The following is a 24,618-nucleotide window of genomic DNA, read 5'->3' on the forward strand; positions in this document are numbered from 1 at the left end:
CGCCCAGGGGCCCGGCAGAGGAAAGGGGCCCATTGATTATAACATAGTCCATTTAGAATTTCAGCTATGCTAACTAAATTTTGTTGATAAATCTAAATGTTTGCCATAACTTCCTAAAGCGACATAATTTGTATTAATTTTTGCCTGTTTAAAATGTAAAATTTCTTCTTCAAACATCCTCTTAAAGTGGTATGAGACTTTATTTATATTCAGAATGGGCGTACTCGTCCAGGAATGTCAGAGTTAGCCACGCCAGGACTGCAAAAACTCTGGGATCCCAAAAAAGTAGAGACAAGCAAAATCTTTGGCTGAGGGATCTGACATCAACAAAAACTTATTTTCAAACAAGCTCAACATGTCAGGCTCCCTAATTTAAAAAAAATCAGGCAGACATTAAAAAGAGACCTAACATGATTCAAACTTCACCTCATTCATTGTGTATTGCTACCAGGTGCTCAGAACCTGAGGAATGCATAACACAGACCAGACTGGTGGGGCTGGCAACACTTTTCTGCCTTATTAGGTCTTAACTGTGCATTTAAAGAGAACAGGATGTAACCTTGCAAAGCACATGGATTTGCCAGGTTCCATGTCTGTCAAGAGGCAAATTCATCTTCTAAAGCTTCAAATCAAAACAATTGAACTTAGGACGGACCTGGAAAAGGCTGCCACCAGTGCAGCGATTAGCTCGATGTAGCTTTAGCATAGCTGCAGTGTAATCAGAATTGAACCACATTTCTGTATTAAACAAAGAGCCACACTTGAAGCTTCTTTTGGAGGTAAAGATGTTTTTGCACTTCTTCCAACAGGTCTTGACGCGAGTTTTATCCACCAACCAGCTCCACTTATCATAAACCATAGATGCACCTGCCTGCCAAGCTCAGGTTAGTACTGGAGCTGTGCATGTCTGCGACCTCATTTTGTCCCAAACACTTAGGATGGGAGGTTTCCGGATGAGTGTGAAATACACCCATGCTATGGATATGAAACAGTCGCTATGGCATGTCTGATTAAATGGGAAGTTTACTGGTAAAGAAACTGGGAGGAATTGTGGTTTGACTGACAACACTCCTCACTTAAAGACAAAAGACATGGGAAGAAAGGCAGGGTGACTCACTGGCTGTGAGTCTGTCTCAAGAATCACTGCAGGCTGAGAGCTCAGCTATTGTGCTACCACTAGTAGATGTTAGTTTATCCCATACAGTGAGAACAGAGGGAACGACAAGAGCAAAACAGCTGCACAGAAACTGCACAGTGTGGACTTTGCTGAATGAAATGAAAACCATTTATGCAGGAGGACAATTTAAACCTTTTACCCCTTGGGTGATTCCAGAAATGGACAGCAGTTTATGGGCCCTGGGGGTGCCTGGGGCCCAGACATAAGCAGGGGGGGGGTGCAATCACATTAAGGGCTGTTATCTATTTACCCTTTAGGCTCATTTATGCTCCATGTTTGAGATGCATGCAGATACAGACTAAGCTTTCTGTCTGTACTCTCAGCAAATTTTGCGGTACCACCAATAACCATGGGGGCAGTGTTGAGCAGTGACGTAGACCATGGCTGCAGGCCTGAACTTTAGGGTAAAGGCATTTTTTTATAGTTAAAACCACAGTTTCAACTATTTTAAATGGTTTATATTTCACATTTCCATCTGCTACTGAGGCTGAGAAATCAAACGGGTTTTACAAAATTTTCTTTACAACTCACAGTTAAAGCTACAGGTTTCAGCTTCCAGCTTTATTCTGTTTCCATCTGCAACAGGGGTAAACTTCAATATTCAGTGCATTTTTCCAGAAGCTGTGAGGTTGTTCTCAATCATTACCTAGGTGTTTGAGGAACTTTTTTTAGGCACTTTCAAGTCTAATTGGATAAAACCTGCATTTTGAGTTGTGAGTGCAATCAAACAACCAGAGAAGTCCTGCCACAAAGGGTTAAACATAATGGATGCCTCTCAGTCTTGGCAATGGCCTTCAAGAACCCTTCTTTATTTGGAAAATATTCCCATACTGGCATAATTCCATTTCTGATTCAGAATGCGGCTGCAGTCAAAGGAAAACATGATCGATGTTTTGATGTTTTTTATAAGAAGAAAAAGATTTTCTTGGTCTGTTTGTTGTAAAACTTTTCTGATGTTTCTGTTTCAAACTTCATCTTCAGGGTGCCACAAATATCAACCTTGACTTTGCAGTGACTTACAGAAACATCAGCAACAACCACAAATCTAAGACAACACTTGTTTAAAATGGCAGACATCTGGTCCAAGAGTTACACTGATATAAAGGATGAGATACTTGGTGAAACATGTTTCTGAAGATGTGATTGGTGGGTGTTGGTTTATACTACAGGAAAAGACGCAGACTTCAGTGGCAGCACAGTGGTTCTAAACAAGTCTGTCATGACAGAGCGGTCTGCGGAAGGAGGAGAGTTTTTAGTCTCTTGTTTCTGAGTCGTGATCTGGACTCACTGCAGGACGAGAAAGACGGAGGACCTGGAAGTCGGCCCATGTCAGTAGGTGTTCTTCCAGGACCGCAGGTAAAGCTGGAAGGGGAGGAGCGGGTTTCTCTTCTGTAAACTGGGGTTAAAGACATCAAAATCTGCCCTCCTCACTCTCTGCAGGTAGTCTTCCAACACCACCTGCAGCATAAAACACCACAGAAGAAGAAGAAAGTTGGAAAGGATCAGAATCAGGAATAATTTATTTATCCTTGAGGGGAAAATCGGTCTTTAAGTTGATCTTATACACAGTAAGTGGTAGGGGAATATGGGAATATAAAAATAAAACAGTTTAATAAATGTATTTTATTGCTGATGAAACCTTAATAACATCTTTGCAGGTAAGAATAAGAGTATGATTATCAAAAACAGACTTCAACCTGCATGCAAAGTCATGTTTTATCACGTTTCTACATTCTGCAATTTCAAATCAATGTTTTCTGTGCTTATTAAGCCGTTTTTGGTGCTATAATGTCAAATTCTTCTAAAATTCTCGTTGCAGTTTCACTGTGTTGTTAAATATAATAGATATTCTACTCATTTAGCTTTTAGGCTTGGTATAAAAAGATTCAGAGGTATGAATCATTTGGAATTACACTAAAAATGACATTAGAGTCAGCAAAAATACCAATGTAAGCTCTGGATGACCGTTTCTATGGCAGCGTTCTTAGGGTTAAGGAAATCAGTGGTATTCAGTTCCATGTTAAACTTCAGATATGAGGTTATTCACCCCCTAAGTCTTGATATTGTCTCCAGATATAAAAGCAGAGCCATCTCAGCTCAGCAGACGTTGAAAATAAAGACTCATGGTGTGTGAAAGAGCTCAGTCGGTGCGTTTCATGTCCCTCAGGCTTCACCCGCCCCGCTCGCTCTGCTTCCTTCCTGCTGTTTCATGCGACACTCGTCCAAACCTGCGACTCATCCGAATTAAAATTTCAGCGCGGCGAGAAAGCACGAGTGGCTGTGTCAGCTTTCTCACGTGGACGAGCACGCTCGGCTGGAAGACGACCACACACCAACATCTGCACACGCCTGTGAGCGTCTGCATGTGAGCGTGCAGAGCCGAGGCCTGCTGCAGCGTGAGAATCATGATTGTACATCCAGGAGGGCAGAGTGCCTCTCAGAGGTTCTCTGTTTTCTGTATTTACAGCAGGTCACTCCTGCAGCACGTTTATGCACTCATGGCTGAGGCAGGAGGAGCATTTACTCAGCTGTTTCCATCACAGAGGAAACACATTTACTCAAATTACATGCTTCAAAAACTGCAACCACACCGTTTTCTTGCTGCAGAAGGCTGTGCTAGTTTCTCTAGGTTTTTACATGCAATAAATAGTTAACTAATGAAAATGGCACATTAAACGTGCATTCAGTGTTTTCTTATCATCTTGTGCATGCTTGCAGAAATTATTCAATGGCATAAAACACTGAAATAGAATCAAAATATTATGAGTGGATAAGAAAAATAACTACTGGAACAGAATCCCTTTAATTACCATCATGAAAAAAGAGAATTTGAGCCTTTTTCATTGTCCCCTAAACCTAATAACTGGTTGTTCCATCCTTGGTGACAACAACTGCAGGCAAGCGTTTGTGATAACTGTCAGTGAGTGTTTCACATCACTGTGGAGGAATGCTGTCCCACTCTTCTTTGCAGAATTATTTAAATTCAGCCACATTGGAGGGTTTTCCAGCATGAATGGCCTGTTTTAGGTCACACCACAGCATCTCAGTTGGATTAAGTCCAGACTTTGACTAGACCACTCCAGAACCTTCATTTAGTTTTTTCAATCCATTCAGAGGTGGACTTGCTGGTGTGTTTGGGATCATTGTCCTGCTCCATAACCCAAGTGTGTTTGAGCTTGAGGTCATGAACTGATGGCTGGACATTTTCCTTCAGGATTTACTAGTAGAGAGTGGAATTCATGGTTCCATCTATTACAGCAAGTGGTCCAGGTCCTGAAGCAGCAAAGCAGCCCCAGACCATCACACTGCCACCACCATGTTTGACTGTTGGCCTGGTGCTCTTCTGATGAAACCAGTGTTAGATTTACTCCATGTGCAACAGGACACACATCTTCTAAAAAGTTCATCTTTTGTCTGATCAGTCCTCAAAATTTTTTCCTAGAAGTCTTGGGGATGATCAGGATCTTTTTAGTCAAATGTGAGACGAACCTTTGCGTCCTTTTTGCTCAGCAGTGGTTTTGGCCTTGGGACTCTCCCATGATGCCATTTTTTTCCCAGTCTCTTTCTTATTATTCAATCATGAACTCTGACCTTAACTGAGCCAGTGAGGCCTGCAGGTCTTAATATGTTGTTCTGGGTTCTTTTGGGAACTCCTGGATGAGTTGTCCATGCTATCTTGGAGTCATTTTGGTACGCTGGCCACTCCTGGAAAGGTTCACCAGTGTTCCAAGTTTTCCCCATTTGTGGATAATGGCTCTGACCGTGGTTCACTGGAGTCCCAACGCCTTGGAAATGTCTTTGTAACCCTTTCCAGGCTGATAGATGTCAGTGGAGATCTTGTAGCCTACTTCACTCTGTCAGACACATTCTATTTAAGTGTTAATTACAGACTTAACAAGGGGGCGGGGCAATTACTCCTTCACTTAGGGCCAGGTAGGTTTGGATGGTGTTTTTTCCCCTTTATAAATATGATCATCCTTTAAAAATGCATTGCCTCTTTTAACCTGCTTTTTGCTATTTGCAATCCTGCCCCCATGCCAGTTTTGCCATTGAATTTCCCTTTTTCCTCATTTTTGCCATGTTTTACCGCTCTTTGACCGTTTCTGCCAACTGCAATTCATTTTTCTATCCATTTATGCCACTTTTTCTCACTATTTTTCTACCCAGTTTTTGCAATTTCTGCCTATTTTGACCATTTTTGCCACTTTAACTTATCTTTATTGACACTTTAACCCATTTTCACCACTTTGATATTGGCTCTTGCAAAGGTATTTTTTAACAATTTGGCTCTTTTGTTGAGCAGGGTTGAGTAACGCTGCTATAAGGTGTATTTACTAAAGAGTAACAACCGTTTTCAGTTCATGGATTTATTTCCCATGATGAAGGAGACAAGCTGCTGAGTGTCTGTCCTGGTTTGTGTTCTGAGCTTCTTGTAAAGCATTCTGGGATTGCTCACAGCACAATCCACAAAGGCCCTCTATAATCAGTTCTTCTTCATTATTATGTGAAATTCATCCCTGAATTGAAAAGGTAAATACTCTTATGGAGTGCAGTTTTTATTGAACAGAGCCCTCAGAGATGGGCAGCATGCTTCCACTGCTGGTGGCAGAATTTAAACACTAAGCTTTTAAGCCTTTCATGAATACGTTTGAGGTTTTTTTGTGATCAGCTGAGTTTTGAGTGCTGATTTCCCTTTGACAAGAGCAAAAATTAGTGATTATGCTTCATCTTTTGACAGAGACCTCAGAAAATCCCCCACTAACAGGTCCCTGGGTCCTGTTCTAAGACTCACCGTCTGAAAAAAGGCCGGAGTTGCAGCAGATGGAACGCTGGAGCTGAATGATCGGGCCTGAAGGAGAGAGCACAGTAAAGAGAAATCAAATGAAGAGAAAGATAAATGAACTGTTACTATAGCAGCTGTCCTTGGCAGAGCATCACTAGGCTATTTTTCTACAGATCTCCCATTCAAACAGAAAGCCTGAAACAGTAGGAAAACAGTTAAATCTCTTTTTTTGTGCTTCATCAAACAACAATTATTGATCCCTGGGAGTGGAGCGTTGGGACAGAGGGGCTGCTTTCACTGTGAGGTTTCATTTGACTGCATACAAACCCAAAACACAGAGGCTGGAGGGTGATTAAGAAAGTCTGTTGTGCACATTGTGAGTTTAAGTCATTTCTATTCAGACCCTCCTACACGTGGACTACCTCACACTAGAGCACACACTATCTGCCTGTAGATATTACTCTGTGACTGGCTGTCATCAGACACCAAACAGCAGACCAATCACAGCACTTGCAGTCTGCGTCATTGCAGTTAATAGAGCGGCTTCTTCTAAGGGTTCAGGGTTACATGGACTTCAGGTGTATGCTCTAACGTAGATTTGACGCAGAAGCATAAATCAGGCTGTTAGAGGCGGTGCAAGCTGTTGTTGTGTAACCCTGCAGCCCATCACCTTCCATGCCTGGAGCTTGATATCTCTTAGCAATCAGTATTGATGTCAGCTAGGAGAGTATTTAGAATTCCTGTAGTGTTCAGTGTTTGTCCAGTTCTGCTAAATAATCCACAAACCCCCCCCCCTCCAAAACAAACCAGACTTAAAACCCTGAATAACGCAGTTTAAACGTCTCCTGTCTGGCAGTGAAAAAATACAACAATGCACCATCGAATTGTGATTTTTTTCCCAGTATTGCTATTGCAATTTAATATGAATATGTGTTGCTGAACAAACAAGCAATGACTCATTCTTTATTACAACCAAAACAGTATTAGATAAATTTAACTAGGAATAAACAATTTCAAAAACAATAACTGCAATTTTAGCACACAGAATTTAATCCTGATATCAGCTGCTATATTAAGGGGATGATCATTTCTTTGTTATTCTTGTTTTGAATGACAAAAATTGAAAGTAACTAACTGCATTTAATCAAATTTCTGTAACTGAGTAGCTTTTCTGTGTACTTGTGCTATTTTTTTAGTGTTTTTAAAATCACTACTTTTACTTAAGTATATTTTAGGGAAGTATTATTCTGAATTACATTTAAAAAAGCACTGAGTGCTGAGTAAAAAAAAAAAAAAACCTCTAAAATCCACAACAAGGAGGTCCAAGTTTTCTGACAACAGTATAAAAAAGGGCCAGTCATTTGGCTTTCACAACAACACATGACGGTCAGAAGCACATAACTAGATGATGATTCCATATTTCTTCCCAAAACAGCTGCTGCATTGTACTTTAGGTAAGGTCACACCTTATAATAAAGGAGGTCCGTATTTAGGGCCTGAGCACTGACCTCGGAGCAAAGACCCTATTATATGTATCTGTGGGCGTTCTTAGATACCATTTTTCCAACACTTTGTGGCTTGTTTGGGGCCTTAATGTGCCTAAAAAGTCCCAAAAACCTTCCAGAAAATTGTTCCCAAGGGGAAATTTCTGTGTTTTGGTGGATTCGTGCAAGTCCACTGCACAGAGGACCCAAGTATGACATAGAGGACTGGATAACAGCAACATGCATGATAATCGGTATACATATGTGTCAGAGCTAGACAAAATAAAAAGTCACATGGGACCATCCTCTAATATGTACAGGAAATGCACTACAAACAGTTAAAGGTCATATTTTGGGCATTATTGGCTGCTTTGGGCAGCAACACTGCTGTCACATCTGAAGGATCTGCACCTACAGATTTTATCAGATTGTCTCCAAATATTTTGTGCTTATTCAAGACAAAATGCAGATCTAGAGTGGTGCATACTCTGAGTTTCCACCATAGGATGGGGCTGTGAATAGGGCCCAAAGTTGGAAAACCTACTTACCATATTTTTTGAAGTGTGCCAACTATTTTGATTCTATATAACTCTACAGTGCTTATGTCAATCATCACCAAACTTCACACTTTGACTCTGAGTACATTTATGCATCAATTTCATCATTATGTCACTGCACCCCATTGTGCTAATTGATAATTTCCTCCTCTGAATTTTTATTTTTCCTTTAAAACACCTCAGAGAGTCATGACTGTAAGAAAGTCATGAAAATGTTGAAAATTAAACCGTGTATGCCCGGCTTAACAAAAACCCCATCTTTACAGAAGCACGGTTACTTTTGTTATCGTTAATTTGTTAACTACAACTAACAAAATCACTGAAACTAAAATGTAAAACTCATCTTTGATAGCTGAAATTAACATAAGATGAGGTTTTATTAAAAAAAAAAAAAAAACCCTACTGAAACTGTAAAATTTCTGACAAAATGTCCTTCTAGTCTTTCACACAAGCATACTGAGTCACACCTTGTTGTCTTAGTTACAGGATTAAAAGTTCATTCAGACCCCCGTCATTTTTTTCTTTTATTTTGTGGCCTGATGTGACACTTTCACATGGAATTTTTTGCAAACTCCAAGTGGGTGTTTGTGTGTTTTTCACAGAGCAGAGGCTTCAGTCTGACCACTCTGCCATAAAGCCCAGATCAGTGGAGGGCTGCAGTGATGGTTGTCCTTCTAGAACTTTTTCCCATCTCCACACAGGATCTCTGGAGCTCAGTCAGAGTGACCATCAGGTTCTTGGTCTCCTCTCTTACTAAGGCCCATCTCCCCTGATTGCTCAGTTTGGCCGGGCGACCAGCTCTACAAGAGTCCTGGTTGTGCCAAACTTCTTCCATGTGAGAATTCTGGAGGCCACTGTTCTCTTGGGAACCTTCAGTGGATTAGAAATGTTTCTGTAACCTTCCCTAGATCTGTGCATGTCAACAATCCTGTCTCTGAGCTCTGCAGCTCCTCTGACCTCATGGCTTGTTTTCTGCTCTGATATCATTGTCAGCTGTGAAGCCTTCTACTTTCCAAGTCATGTCCAATCAATTTAATTCAGCACAGGTGAACTCCAATCAAGGTGTAGAAATGTTCAGCATAGATCAGAGAAATGGGAGGAAACTGACCTAAATTCACAGTGTTTTTACTAAGGTCCTGAAGAATCATGTCAAAGTGTAATATTTGATGGGGTACAGAGTTTAGATTAGTGAGAATAAAAATGAATTTAACTGACTGTAGCATCAGACTGCAAAGTAAAGAATTTGCAAAAAGTGACAAGGATCTGAAGACACTCTGAGTCCATGCTGTTTGCTCTGCAGCACAGTCAGGGGAGCATATATTTAACTAGGTGCCAGTCCCACTGAAATCAGGGATCTACCTCTCTTTCAAGGGAGACATGATCAAGAAAGGCAGCATATAATGCTTTGTGTGTGTTTTTTGAATTAGAAAGTGTCTATTTGACTTATTTCTGGGCAGAAAAGCTGTGTAATCCTGTAGCGAATCAGTGATGCTTTGATTTAATGTAGAAAATGAAATTAATGCACGTGGATACAGACCTGATGTTGTTACTGTTCTTTAATGATTTGAGTAATTAAGTTGAAAAAGGTGTGTAGTAGGCAGTTTAAGAGTATGAGAGCTGTTGTTTCTTAATGGAAACATGCTGTTATTGTTGGGTATCTGTACATACGTGCTGTAGATGTACATGAGCCTGACTGGCAATGTCGTACACAACGTCCCGGATGTTCTGCTCCCGGCTGCCTCGGATGAAGTCCTCTTGAGAAGCCCCGTGCTGAGACACAGAAAAAAATGGACTTTTAGAGGCATGGTTGATCAACTTGACAACAAAGGCTTTTTCTCCACTTCACAGGAGAGCTGAAGCTTCGCTTTAATCTGCTGAGGGCAGGAAATTAAACTATGATGAGACGCCGTCTGGTACATGAGCAGTGGACTGTGACATAGTGCTGCTGGGTACAATGTCCCTGTGATGAAATAAAAACAGCCCCAATGAAGACAAAGTCAAGCAGGAAATATCTGCTCGGGACTCTGATCCTCTTTAACTTAAATCCACAACAAACTAACCAGCTGTTTCTATGTGCAATGGTTTGCACCTCTGTCTGCGGCTTGTGCCCTCCTTGTTTCACCTGTCAATACATGTAATATTCATTTTTTAAGTTATCTTTTACAGTAAATGCCAGGGATATCACCACTGATCAGCAACAGATCATCAACAGATGATATTTATGATGAATACATGATCCAAATATCAGAAATAATGATTTAAGCCACTGACCTGATCCCCAGGTGATTACTCTGGTGTCATGCTGATAATATGTACCATCAGGCTGCATGATTCCTGATTCATTTGTCATCATCATGGCAGTGTGGCAGTGAAAATTCACAGCACAAATAAACCTAAACAGTCTTATTAAAAAACTAAGACATCTGCTGGGAATGATTCATTTTTCACAGACAAATTCAGCATCTACAGCACTGATCATCAACTGGCGGCCTGGGGGCCACATCAGGCCCCCCAAAGCTTCTTGTCCGGCTCCCGAAAGATTGTTAAATTCAGAAAAGGAGGAAAAGAAGATGTTGGGGTTTTAAGAGTATCCTTTGGCTTTACATGTCTGCAGCTGTTAAATCCACCCAACAAACACTGAATATTGAAATAGTTTTAGAATGACTGAACATTTGATCTGCTTTTACTGAAATTTACTGTCATAATTAGCAGATATTTTAAAAAGGGCTAAGGTTGGCAAAAGTGTTACAAAATAATGGGTAATAAATGGAAAAATGGGTTGTGGAGTGGCACAAAGGGTGAAAAAGTGGTGAAAATAGGAAAAAATGGGTGAAAGTATCAAAAATGGGTAAAGGTGGCAAAAACAGGGCAAAAAAAGTAACGAATAATGACCAGGGGTTGAAAAGTGGAAAATAGAAGAAAAGTGGCAAAAATGGATAAAAGAGTGGCTCAAAGAGGACAAAACATGCTGACAAAACGTGGTTTAAAATGGGCTAAAGAATTGAAAATATATGAGGTAAAGAGGCAAAAAGTATCAAAAATAGGTTAAAAGTTGCAAAAACAGCAGAAATAGCCTGGCAAAGTTGCAAAAGGGGGTAAGGAGTGGCAAACATTGATTTAAAAGTTGTAACAATTATTGAAAAAAATATAATGAAAAGGGGTTAAAAAGTGGCAAAAAATGGATAAAAGAGAGGGTAAAACATGCAGAAAATGTGGTTTAAGGGGGTTAAAATCTTGCAAGAATTGGTAAAAGAGGAAAAAAGGTGTAAAAAGTATCAAAAAGAGGTAAAAAGTGTCAAAAATGTGTTAAAAGTGTATGGGATAGATAGGGACAGATCTCCCTGGTAATAACTAAAAATGTCATAAAAATGCATTTGAAAGAAAATGTTAATACTACAACAATAATATTTCAAGCAGATCATAATATTTATTTTTTTTTGTGTGTATTTGAAAGTCCGGCCCCCATGGTCTCTGTTGAGAATAAATCTGGCCCTTGTGCAGACGTTCTTGATGACCCCTGACCTACAGGCTTAAATCTGTCATGCATTAGCTCATATAGCGCTGCAGGTCCTGCGTACAAGCACAGAGGACACAGGAGTGTTTATGGGCTGAAGTTTCTATGTGAAAAAATTATAAAAGGTCAGATCAATTTCAAATGCACAGCATGATTTTAACTAATGAATTATTCTACTTTGTACAAATATTTGTAGTCATTTAAAGCCTTTCAAACAGGCTCTCCATTCACATTTATCTGCTTGCAGCTGTGACTGAAGCCAGCGACGTTCTAGGATGGCCTTGTTGCATTGCAAATCTTTGGTCTGAACTGGGTTTTAGAAGAAGGATGAGGAGCTCAGAGAGCTGCTGCCCCTTGACATTTAAAGGATTCAGTTAAACTGGTATTTTCCAATCCAATCCACTTTATTTATATAGCACATTCTATAAACTGAACGTTTCCAAAGTGCTGCACAAAACATCATTTAAAAACAAAATTGTTCTACCAGTGTGCAAAATAAAACCAGTAAAACCAAGAGAATATATTAAAACAATAGATTGTAGCTAAAAACATTAAATATAAATACAAAATATTAAAAAAAGAAAGATAAAAACAATAGAAGTAAATAAAATAATAAAAAGACACAGGGGACCACACAACTCACACGATGTTAAAAGCTAAAGAATAAAAATGGGTCTTAAGACGAGACTTAAAACACTCCGCTGTAGGGGCTGTTCGGATGTCGGGGGGGCTGATAAAACACTCCAGTATTGGATTTCTGAATATCTAAAAAAAACAAACCCTCTCTGTTTCAGCCCTGCTCAGAACGAGCTGTTTCTGTGTCTGTGGCTTTAAATGTTACTGAGCTGTGTGACTCCGCCCCTCTCAGGAAATGGATGCGGCTTAATAAGAAGTGTTTTAGCTGTAGCCGCTACAAACTAGGCTACATACAAAACACGCCCCATCGATCCATAGAATAAATGAATTCTAACCCTAACCAGTGGAATTTAAATGCTAAACCTAACCCCAGGAAGCAAATTAATTAACATATACACCTACCCCAATGAGCTACCCCTAAATCTAACCAGTGGAAATTAAAATGCTAAACCTAACCTAAAGCTAATTAAGGCCTATCTAAACTAATGTAAATTAACCTTAAACCAAGCAAATAGCACAAGTGGGCGTGTTTTGTAGGGGGCATGGTTTGTACAGTACCCCCGGCTGCACTTTGGTATTATTGGGCTTAATGGATGTGGCTTTCCTGATCCTCCTCTCAGCTGGCAGCGGAGGGGAATATCAAGAGAGAAGGGCTCGTTTCAGTGCACATTTTCTGAAAGGTGGAGAAAGAGAGAGGGGGGATGGATTTTTCTGATTCTTGGGGGGGATTGTGAATTGCTAGAAAAGCCTGAAAAAGTGTACTTTGCATAATATGTGACCTTTAAACACTCAGAAAAGTTTAAATTTAACTCTCTAAAAGTGTCTACAAAGTGTCAACATTTAGTTAAACAACTCTTCTGAACCCATTATATATTTTACTATATGAAAGAGCTGTAGTAACTCCTCTGAGTCTCCTCTGACAAGAATATGAGACAGAGTCAACCTTATTTTAATGAAGAATAACCACTGTGCATCCTCCAGGAGCATCTAACACAGGGGTCATCAAGTCCATTTGCACAAGGGCCAGATTTAGTCTTTTCAGAGTCTCTGGGGGCCAGACTTCCAAATAAAGAAAAAATAAATCAATATTTTGTTCTCATTATTATTTTATTAGTATTTGTATTTTCTTTCAAAATGCAGGACATTTTTAGTCATTACCAGTGAGATCTATCCAGTTAATGCCGTAGACCCACAAGGAGACAGAGATGCACACAGAATTGGCCAGGCTCCTGAAAATCCCAGAGAATGGGCCCTCAAAAATTATGATTTAGCACCAAAATGAACTCATGTTTCACACTTTCACTACTTCACTGCTTCATTCTGCCATTTCTATAACATTTTATGCCACTTTTAAAACATTTTTGCTATTTTATCACTCTTTAACCCACTTTCCTGCCTTACACTACTTTGCCATTGGCTATTTTTGAACCAATTTTGCCACTTTTAACCCTTTTTTGATACCCTCTGCCCTTTTTGCCTCTTTAACCCAATGTTTGCCATTTTTTAACTCCTTTAAACCATTTTTCTTGCCCGTCTTATCCCTCTATTTTCCATTTTTGCCTCCTTTTGTCGATTTTTGCCACTCTTCATTACTTTTTTCACAATTTTTGCCTTTTTTCACCATTTTTAACTCCATGTTTTATATACTTTTTGCCCCTTTTTTCCTTTTATACTAATGGTTTGCCACATTTTAACCTCTTTTCACCACTTTTCCTTCAATATTTTGTCCCTTTATGCCACTCCACAACCCATTTGGATCTTATTGCCCATTTTGCCACTCTCTAACCTATTTTCACCACTTTATCTGGCCATTTTTACCAGTTTTAACACATTTTTAATATCTACTAGTAATGGCTGACAAGTGAATTTCTGTAAAAACAGATCAAATGTTAGTAATTTTTAAAACTATTTGAATATCAATTGCTTTTGGGGTGGATTTAACAGCTGCAGACATTTAAAGCCAAAAGATACTCTTAAAATCACATTTTCTTTTCCCGCTTTTCTGAATTTAATGATCTTCTGGGGGCCAGACAGGAACTTTTGGGGAGCCTGATTTGGCCTCCAGGCTGCCAGTTGATGATCAGTGATCTAAAGTCACAGGCAGGAACTCTAACGCAGTGGATAACTTCACTCATGCTGCAAATGTGTCTCATCAAAAACAACGATCCACCAGAAACATGATGCAGGGACCCCTGCGCAACAGTAAATGTCAAACACATCTTAACACTCCACTCATGTGCATGCTTTCTATTTCTACTACCAATCTGTCAACTCCTCTGCTCTCTCTGCAGTGCAGTATCCACCTTGATCATCTTGTGTTCATCATTGTGAGAAGCTAAAATTGTAATTCAGTTATTGTAATTGATTAATTGCACAGAAATGTAATTAAATACCCAGACTAGGCAGCTGAGACCCAGCCCCAACTAAGCAGAAGAAAATGGATGGATGGATGTTGAAAGTGAGAAAGTCCAATTAAAATCTGCTAAAATGCTAATTTTGCACAAAAATTTAAAAAATTAGTTTCTGGTAACAAAGTCCAAGCCGTTTGCCTTGGCTTTGAAAATATCTGAAACACAGGATGAAATGTTGAAAAATAAGACATTCTTCAAACTCTGGTTTAACTTAATCACTGAACAGTCTTGAATGGGAGTCAAATGTCACAGTGTGCCTTCAGAGTCAAAGCAAACATGATTGAAAAATTCCTCATAACATATTTTAGTCATACTGCACCACAGACACCAGACGAGACGGACATATTTTGCTTGTGAGTAAATCTAAAATCAAAAAATGATTCACAGTAACCAAAGAGACAGCCTTGGATGGAAAGTTTCTCCAACATATGACTGAGGTGTTTTTTATTTTTTATTCCATACACACTGGATGACAATGGAGGAGTATGTCCATTGATTTGTTTGCATCAATATGAACTAGACAGGGGCTCAGGGGGCGGTGCCGGTTTCATCGCAAGGCCATTTATGACAATAGCCCGACTTGTCATTACAAGGTCATGTCCAAGTCCAAGCTGAAGCAGCATGTAGCTGGACAATGACACGGTGAAATGGTTGAGAAACACTGTACATGACAGAAGACTTTATTCATGTGTTTTAGTCATGTGGCCTGATTAGCTGATGCTGATCACCTGGCAACTGAGCCTCAGCTGTTTTCTTGATATACCTGGTGGTGTTGACCCTCCCTATGAAATAGAGTCCTTTAATTGCATTTTATACAGACATGCAGTTCCTGTCAAGGTCTTGATGAGAGCAGGTGCAGAAGAGATGAACTTTATTATTTCCAGCTCCATTTGAACACATTAAAAACTTTTATTGAAAAAGGATTGCGTGTTGTTATTTTGATTGACGTCACCAAAGTCAAAAGAACACAGAAACACACAGCAATGCGCGCTTCGCGCACTAACACACACACAAATGCACAATCTCTCCCATTCACTTCATATGGGATATATGTATGGCTGTCTTTGGCGACTGACGTCACCAAAAACTTTATGGGGGACTGTACAGTTGAAACCAGAAGTTTACATACACTATATAAAAAGGCACATTAACTTTTTATTCTCACCGTCTAACATTAAATCAGATTAAACTTTTCCTGTTTTTGGTCAATTAGGATTACCAAAATTATTTCTATTTGCTAAATGCCAGAATAATGAGGGAGATAATTTTTTAGACATTTTTTTTAGTATTTTCTTGAGAGTCAGAAGTTTACATACACTAAGATTACTATGCCTTTAAACAATTTGGGAAAGCCCAGATGATGATGTCATGTCTTTGGAAGCCTCTGATAGGTTTATTGACAACATTTGAGTTAATTAGAGGCACACCTGTGGATGTATTTTAAGGCACACCTGAAACACACTGCTTCTTTGTGTAACATCATGGGAAAATCAAAAGAAATCCAAGAACAAAAGCAAAAGACCTTGTGAAGATGCTGGCTGAAGCTGGTAAGAGTGTGTCATTATCAACAGTCAAACGAGTCCTGTACCGACATGGGCTGAAAGGCCTCTCTCCCAGGAAGAAGCCATTACTCCAAAAGAAACATCAAAAAGCCAGATTACAGTTTGCAAATACACACAGGGACAAAGACCTTAATTTTTGGAGACATGCTCTGTGGTCTGACGAAACTAAAATTGAACTTTTTGGCCATAATGACCATCATTACATTTGGAAAAAAAAGGGGGAAGCTTGCAAGCCTGAGAACACTATCCCAATTGTGAAACATGGGGGTGGCAGCATCATGTTGTGGGGTTGTTTTGCTGCAGGAGGGACTGGTGCACTTCACAAAATAGATGGCATCATGAAGAAAGAACATTATGTGGAAATACTGAAGCAACATCTCAAGACATCAGGCAGGAAGTTAAAGCTTGGGCGCAAATGGGTTTTCCAAATGGACAATGACCCTAAGCATACTGCCAAACTGGTTACAAAGTGGCTTAAGGATAACAAAGTCAATGTTTTAGAGGGGCCATCACAAAGCCCTGATCTCAATCCCACTGAAAATGTATGGGCAGAGCTGAAAAGGCATGTGCGAGCAAGGCGGCCTACAAACTTGGCTCAGTTACACCAGTTCTGCCAGGAGGAATGGGCCAAAATTCCTGCAAACTATTGTGAGAAGCTTGTGGAAGAACACCAAAACATTTGCCCCAAGTCATACAGTTTAAAGGCAATGCTACCAAATACTAATGAAATGTATGTAAACTTCTGATTCTCAAGAAAATAATTAAAAAATGTCTAAAAAATTATCTCTCTCATTATTCTGGCATTTAGCAAGTAGAAATAATTTTGGTAATCCTAATTGACCAAAAATAGGAAAAGTTTAATCTGATTTAATGTTAGACGGTGAGAATAAAAAGTTAATGTGCCTTTTTATATAGTGTATGTAAACTTCTGGTTTCAACTGTATGTGGATGAGAAGCCACCCATAGCGTCCCACCATCCTGTTAAAGCATTGTTTAAATGGGCTGCTTTATTGGAACAGCTCCATGTGTGTGCGTGATCAGAGCTCATTGAGGGCTGTGTGTGTGTCAATCAACGATGACATCATCAAAGCACCAGAGCTGCTGTTGCCATGGTAATTAATGCCTGCACGATTACGCATCACTGATCACAGATCAGTTACACCTGAGACAGCAGAGAGTAGTTTTGGGTGATTTTTGCTTGTAAACACAGTCTCTTTCTCCTCTCTGTGTGTGAAAACCGTAAATGGTATCATCAAACGGATTTCGGCATGAGCATCTGCAGGCTTGGAACTAGCAGTGATGTAATTTTAGTGTTGATTGTGCACGAAATGAGGCCAGGAGGGCGAGCTAAAAATGGGCAACTTTCAGACTCTTTATGCAAATTTATCAGATTTGGTAATATTGCAGCAGATCAGGGAGGTGTCAGCGTACTTGGGACAGACCTCTCACGCCAAAACTGCACATGATATGGCTTTGGTTCTTGGTTCCACAGTAGCGGGACAAGATTTCCTCCATTTTGATATATGTTTTATGTGTGTGGTGTTAGATTTGTGGCCATAGTCACTAGTTGTTCGCAAAAGTCTCAGCCTCTAGGGTGATGACATCACCCACTCTAGCAGGGTGATTTTTCATGATTTTCACTCAACGCACAGGAGATTGGAAGACTTGCCTATCGAAAACCGTAAACCCCATCATCATAACAAAGCCATTCCTGAAAGTATGGCGAAGCAGTAGGGGTGGTAAAAAACCCTATTTTTGTGGTTTCATTGTCCCTCTCCCCATTCAGATGGGACTTTTTTTGCAGTTTTTTGCGAATAACTTTGCGAAAAATTGGCGAATCTCTTAGAAAAGTCATAGCACACCGATCGGGAACAAACCACACATTTTGATGTATACTTTGCAGGGGTTTTCTCAAAGCCCTAGGAGGAGTAGCGCGACGAAATTTTGTCCGTAAGATGAAGAAAAAAAGAAACCCACGGAAGATCAATAGTGGCTCGTGGCTCGTGGCGTTGCCCTGAGCCCCTAATAATTCAACACAGTTATATAGTATGGCTGCATTAATTATCTAGCAGGAGAAAATGGGTTATTTGGTAGAAGAAAACAACAGGATGAGGTGCAGTCTTTTGGGATTATAATTCATTACAGTGAGGAGCTTCTGAAGTTGGTTGGATCTACTATAAATTATGCTTAAAGGATCTGGGTATTCTGTAAAGTTCAAGTCTAATAAAGCGTTATTATTCATGCTCAGGCTTGTCACTTAAAATCCAGATACCCTTTCATGACCAGAATGGATAATTATTCTTTCTGCTTGAGTTTAATAGACCTGACGTCATCTTCTCTAATAAGAGGCCTAAATTACAGACTTGCATCTGCTTAGAGAATAATTCAACCATTTTTCCACTAGCTGCCTGAGGGGTGATGGAGCCTTGAGCGAGAAATGACGGAAAAATAAGGCAGTAACACTGATTACAATAATAATGGAAAGCTGCGGAGGAGTAATTTCTCCAGTCCTGTCACATCTGAAACATATCCGACTGATTTACCAACAATAATTACCCTAACATCCACACCAATGCTTTTCTCATTCCTGCTTTGTGTCTGTTTTTCAAACAGTACATATTTTATGCTGTAATATATAGGAAATTGGTTTGGTGTGCTTTAACAGCAGCTGCACTGATAGTACTGTTGGCCCCCCTTCAGGGACAAACAGAGGTTGGGTTCCCCTTCCCAGGGGATTTTAGAATCACAGCATGCTGCACTTGCAGATGGGATGCATAATGTTGAATTTTAGTAAAAGCTGCCAAAGCTCTGCCGATTCCATAGCTGAAGAGTTCTGAACTTCCACTGGCATTAATGTAAACACTAACACTGCAGCAGGAGCTTCAGGAATGGGTTTCCATGGTAAAAGCTGCATGCAAGTCTCACATCACCAAGTCAAATGCCAAGCATCAGATGGAGTGGTGTAGGGGCTGTTTTTCAATCTCAATTTTAAATATTATTCCCCTGGAAAACCTTAAAAAAGGGAAACTTTTTTTTGCCCGTTTTCATCTTTTCATCCATTTAATCTACCCTTTGCCCCTAAATTTCACATTTTTCTTACTTTTTTCCCCATTTTTGCAACTTTTTTTGCAACTTTTATTCCATTTTGCCAATTTAAGCTACCCTTTGCCACTAAATTTCACTTTTTACCTACTTTTTTGCTACTCTTGACTGCAACTTTTTACACATTTTTTGCCACCTTTTTCCAATTTTTGCCACTTTTATCCCATTTTGCCAATTTAAGCTACCTTTTGCCATTAAATATCATTTTTTCCCTACTTTTTTGCCCATTTTGGACAATTTTTTTGCAACTTTTTATCCTTTTTTTAACCACTTGTATCACATTTTGCCCTTTTCACCATTTTTTTCCATCACTTTTCGTTTGAGTCACTTTTCAGCCATTTTTGCTACTTTCCACCTTTTTCTCCCCATTTTCGCCAATTTTCACCCATTTTTGTTGCGTTTTGACCATTTTTGCCACCTTTAACTTATTGTTTTTGACACTTTTCACCGCTTAGATTGTGGCCCTTGCAAAGGTATTTTTCAACAATTTGGCTCTTTGGTTGAGTGGGGTTGAGTAACACTTCTCTAAAGCCTTGTTCAGACCAAAGATTCACAGCAACAGTTGCAGCAGTCTGAGCTGGGGCATCACAGCTCGAATCAGGCTGTTTAATGATGTTGCCTGTGATTCAATGCTATAAATCACAAATGGGTTGGCACTGTTGCCTCACAAGTTCCTGGTCAAATCCTGGCCAGAGCCAAGCTGTGCAGTTTGCATGTTCTCCTGGTGCATGCACTGGTTCTCTCCAGGTACTCCGGCTTCCACCACCAAAGACATGCTCGTTAGGTTAACTGGTGACCCTAGGTGTGAGTGTGAGAGTGCCTGGTTGTTTGTCTCTATAAGATACTTTATTAATACCGAGAGACATACTTGAAAGACAGACAGAGAAGAAATGAGGAATGGAATTCTTATTTTGAAAGGCTGTAAATGCTACCATAGAGTTTTTCAAAACAGAATATATTGTTGGCCAAAATCACCCTTATCATTCTTTCCTTGTAACATCCTTGTAGTAGTCTAACATGATCTTAAAAATAAACAGTACAAGCTTTATGAAGCATTACTAATCATTTTATCCTTGTTCTGTTGTACTAAAATAACAGCTGACTCAGAGACTATCAGAGAGCATCTGCCTTTAATCATATAATTCAGTGATCATTACATGATAAATGTTTAGCATCATATAGTCTACAAAATATCCTCATATGATTGCACTGATTCATGACGGTGATTATTAACAGGAGCACTTGTTCCAGGCTGTGCTGTGCCATTTATGAGCATATATCAGACAGCATGCAGCATTTATTTACCGAGGTGAAGTTAAAAACAGTTCGCTGGTCACGACGTAATGACCAGGAGGCATCGTCTTTTCTCTCTTCTGCTCTCTGACACCAACGCTGACGTCTACATGTCAGTGAGACGATAAACAGACTTGAGACTTGTATTTGCTGATCAGTGAATTAAACAGTCCTCAGGAGCTGAGGTTTTGATGGAGGGTAGAGCAGAGACACTCAGTGGTGCAACTTTAAAACAAACATCCTGCATCATTATGTCGAACTGAAAATGTGCTGTTTCCAATTTTTTACAGTGTAACCGCTTTGAAACAATCAGGACATAACATTTTCTGCATCACTTTGGCAGTGTTCACTCTCCAAAGATGAGAAATGTGACTGATTTAGTGCCAAATATCAAAGTGGTATGAAACTGATCTGAAAATGTCAGAGTCGATGTGACTCGTTCTGTTTACACTGTCAGGAAAAATCAGATAAATGTCACCTACAGGATATGAGTTTATCGCTGACTTTGATACAGGAGACTGTGGGTTTGAATCCCAGTCCCGGCACACTCAGTATCTGGAGGGGCAAGGTTCTTAACACCATGAACACCTGTCTTTGTCACAGATGGACACTGCTTTGGATAAAAGTATCTGCTAAGTGACATTGGGACATATGAGCAAAAAAAAAAAAAAAATCAGATTTGGGCTATTTTCACCTGCAGTGTGAACGGTTTTGGTGTGCCTCTCTGCCTGGACTGCCTGATTACTGTCTCCCTTCTGTCTCTCGCATCAAAGAGTCAGCTTTGCAATCCCACATTCTTGTTCTCACGCAAACACACCTGTAAGTGCATGACGAACCGACCAGTAGGACATTAACTGGAGGAGAACTCATCAACCAACCAATGGACCGTCCAACTAGAAGGTGTCAGTCCTAATTTCATTTTCACAACTTCTCCCTAAGAAACTTCAGCCCATTAAAACTCCTGTCCTCTCCATCAGCTGTGCACGTAAGCAGGAAACGCAGCGCCATAGAAGCTAATACATGAGAAATCAAAGACTGAAGGAGCTAAATTTGTCAGTGGGAAATTAATCATTTTCAGCAGATGTCTCAGTCTTAACAAGCAACACCTGTTGCATTGATAAACCGAGGAAAGAGGAGAGAGGAAATTCAAGCAGCAGGATATTTGTGATTCTGATGTGTACTGATTTTTTTCAACAGCTCTGCTTGTGGGTGATGCTTTTGCTCTTTTTTGAGAGCGCTCCATAAACTCCTATTTTTAAATGTGCCCTATAAATCAGTGGTTTTCAAACTTTTTTTGCCCAAGGCACACCTAAGGTTAAGCCAAAATCTCAAGGCACACAGTATTTAAATCGATACAAAATAGATGTTTTGGATAATGCTACAGTCAAGGTGGCCTATACAGGGAGAGCCTTCTGTAGCCCAACCAACGGGGGGGATCATGTAGATGGCAAAAGTCAGCAAATGGTGACAAAAATGTGTTAAAAGTGATGGAAAAAAACATGGCAAAATTGGGCAAAAAGTGGCATAACAAAGTCAGAAATGGGCAAAAATTGTTAAAAAAACAAAATAGGGGTGCACTGATTGCAATTTTCTGACAGATCACTGATCTTTAAAAAGCCTGACCTGCCGATTTCAATTTTGGCCGATACCGATGTTTTTTTTAATACTGACAGCATACACCTTTAATGTTCCAATCTTATTCTACTGAAAAAAAACATTAAACAATACCCATGAAACAATACAAACTTGTTGTTTTAACTGCACAGAGGTAGTTCTCTCAAATATAAATGAAAAGTTTAGAGCATTGCTGTCCAAACTGCTAAATTATATCAATTCCTTAAGTCTTTCATTTTTCACATTTTAGTAGTTAGAGGCATAAAGGCAACCGATCTTATCCACCAATCTTATTTGCAAGGATCACCAATCACCGATCTCCTAAAATTAAGGAAATAGGCACCGATACTGATTTTGGCTGATCAATCCGTGCACTCCTAGTAAAAAAAAACAAAACAGTGGCCAAACAATGGGTTGAAATTGGCAAAAACTTGTTGAAAGTGTCAAAATAGAGTTAAAAATGGGTTACAAGTGGCCTAAGAGGCTTAAATGGTGTAAAAAGGTGGTAGAAATGGGTTAAAAGTGGTGAAAAAGGGCACAATTGGGCAAAAAAGTGGTCAAACAAAGGCAAAAGTGGGTAAAAATTGGCCTAAGGTGGCATAAATGGGTTAAAAGTGTCAAAAAGGTGTCAAAATAGAAAAGTGGCAAAAAGGAGTTAAAGTTGCTAAAAGGTGGTCAAAAGGGTTTAAATTTGATGGGGAAAAATGGCCAAACAATGGCAAAATCGGGTGAGAAGTGACAAAAAGGTAGCAAAAATGGGTAAAATGTGGCAAAATGTTCCAAAAGAAGTGGCAAAAGTAGTAATAAGCAGTGGCAAAAATGTAAAAGAAAGCAGCAAAATTGTTTAAGTTGTCAAAAGAAGTGGCAAAAATGAGTAGAAATATTGGTTAAATTGGTTTAAAATAGCATGAATTAATAACTTCAACACCAATTTCAACCCAATAATAGCTTGCCATGCTTTTCAGCTCTTAATGAGGTAACTGATAGCCAGGATGCTAGCACCAATGCTACTGATCCAACACACATACATTGATATCATCAATAAATCCCAACTGGAGAGGTCTCATTCTCTGGGTTTTTTTTTAGGGGTCCAGTTTGATCTGTGGGCAGGCCTGGTTACAGTACTTGCCATAAAGCTTTATTAATAATGTATTGTACAAATTCCCACGGCACACCTGGACTTGCCTTAAGGCACACTAGTATGCCTTGCCACACCATTTGAGAACCACTGCTATAAATAACTCATTTCTAGAGGTAAGAACTGCAGGGTACCTAACAGTACCATAGGCAATGCATAGTCACTAACAATACCATCATGCTGTGATTGACAAGAAATGCACTGTTAATAAAAAAGTAAGTACTTCTCTGGCTTTGGAAACTTTTTTAGGTAATGTAAACATTGAACTAAAATATATTTATATAAAATGGGAGAAGCAATTTGTTATCAATGTAGATATTTCAGTGCAAAACAATCTACACATTTGACCTTTATAGCCTCAAATAATTATATCATAAAGCCAGGACTTGTTTATTGCCTATGATTAAGCCTAGAAACTCACCGCACTTACTTTAAATAAAATCCTGAATTTGTTTTCATATTGCAATATAAATCAAAGAGAGAAAAAATATCACAATGACATTTTCCCCTGACATTGTTCAGTCATAATCTTGTCCCACCTTTAGTTCTTTCTATTTCTGGCCCTTTTACACACAATGATGGATAACGCAGCAATGAAAAGTCTCCATTTATACACAGGAAACACTGAAGGGTTTAATTTTGTAAGGACATGATTTCTTGTGGATTTATGAGAGTGGCTCCTCATTCTGCTTTTCCATTTCTTCACTGTGTTCCTCTGTGAATCTCCTTCATACACCATCAAGTTAAACAGGGAAGGAAATATCATCCATCTGTTGGTTTTCAAGCATCAGTGACTCTTCCTTGTTAATTGGAGAAACTCAATTTTCTCAGAGAAGCTAAAGTCATCCAGGACATACAGTATGGGCTCATGTTTGTGATGAGTATTTCAGTGTGTCCACAGCGCCCTCTACAGGCAGCAGAATGTCGGGTGAGATTGCTCAGCAGGCCCGGAGTCAAACACGTCCTCCTACAGCTGAAGATTGTAAGGGCAAAGCCTGCGTGCTTCATGTGCACTGTAAATATCCTCCCTCCCCCCTCAGGTCCCCCAGCAGCAGCAGTAGTTTGTTTTCCTCTGTTTTTGGGACAGATGGCCCAGACAAAGGTTGCAAATCGTTTGCAGCATCATTGTGTTTATCTGCATGTATCTAATGTAGGAGGCTTTTCTGCTCTGTGCCATATGGTTGTTGTGTAATCATCGCTGACTGTTTCACTACAGCTTCCCAACAATATCATGTGACGTCACATCAAGGCCGAACAGTGAGTCAGCGCAATATGTGCAGACGTGTGGGACTAATGGAGGTTTCTTCTGAGGACAAAAGTTGAGCTTAAACTGGAAGAGGTGAAGCA

The 24,618-nt window shown here is 39.7% G+C and overlaps 1 protein-coding gene across 2 annotated transcripts in view; it reads right to left on the reverse strand.

The window, feature by feature from the left end:
- Positions 1–1,965: 1,965 nt before the first annotated feature.
- The window catches only part of ndufaf6 (NADH:ubiquinone oxidoreductase complex assembly factor 6), a 29,741-nt gene continuing 7,088 nt past the window's right edge, over positions 1,966–24,618 (reverse strand). For both annotated transcript variants that reach the window (XM_041794482.1, XM_041794483.1), the window contains exons 7-9: positions 9,670–9,771; positions 5,970–6,026; positions 1,966–2,635 (exon numbers count right to left, since the gene is read on the reverse strand). In XM_041794482.1, coding sequence (XP_041650416.1) covers positions 2,507–2,635; positions 5,970–6,026; positions 9,670–9,771 — 288 coding nt within the window. In that variant the 3' untranslated portion in view covers positions 1,966–2,506. The remainder of the gene's footprint in view (positions 2,636–5,969; positions 6,027–9,669; positions 9,772–24,618) is intronic.

The sequence above is a fragment of the Cheilinus undulatus genome, linkage group 8 (assembly GCF_018320785.1).
Source record: "Cheilinus undulatus linkage group 8, ASM1832078v1, whole genome shotgun sequence".
Lineage (NCBI taxonomy): Eukaryota > Metazoa > Chordata > Actinopteri > Labriformes > Labridae > Cheilinus > Cheilinus undulatus.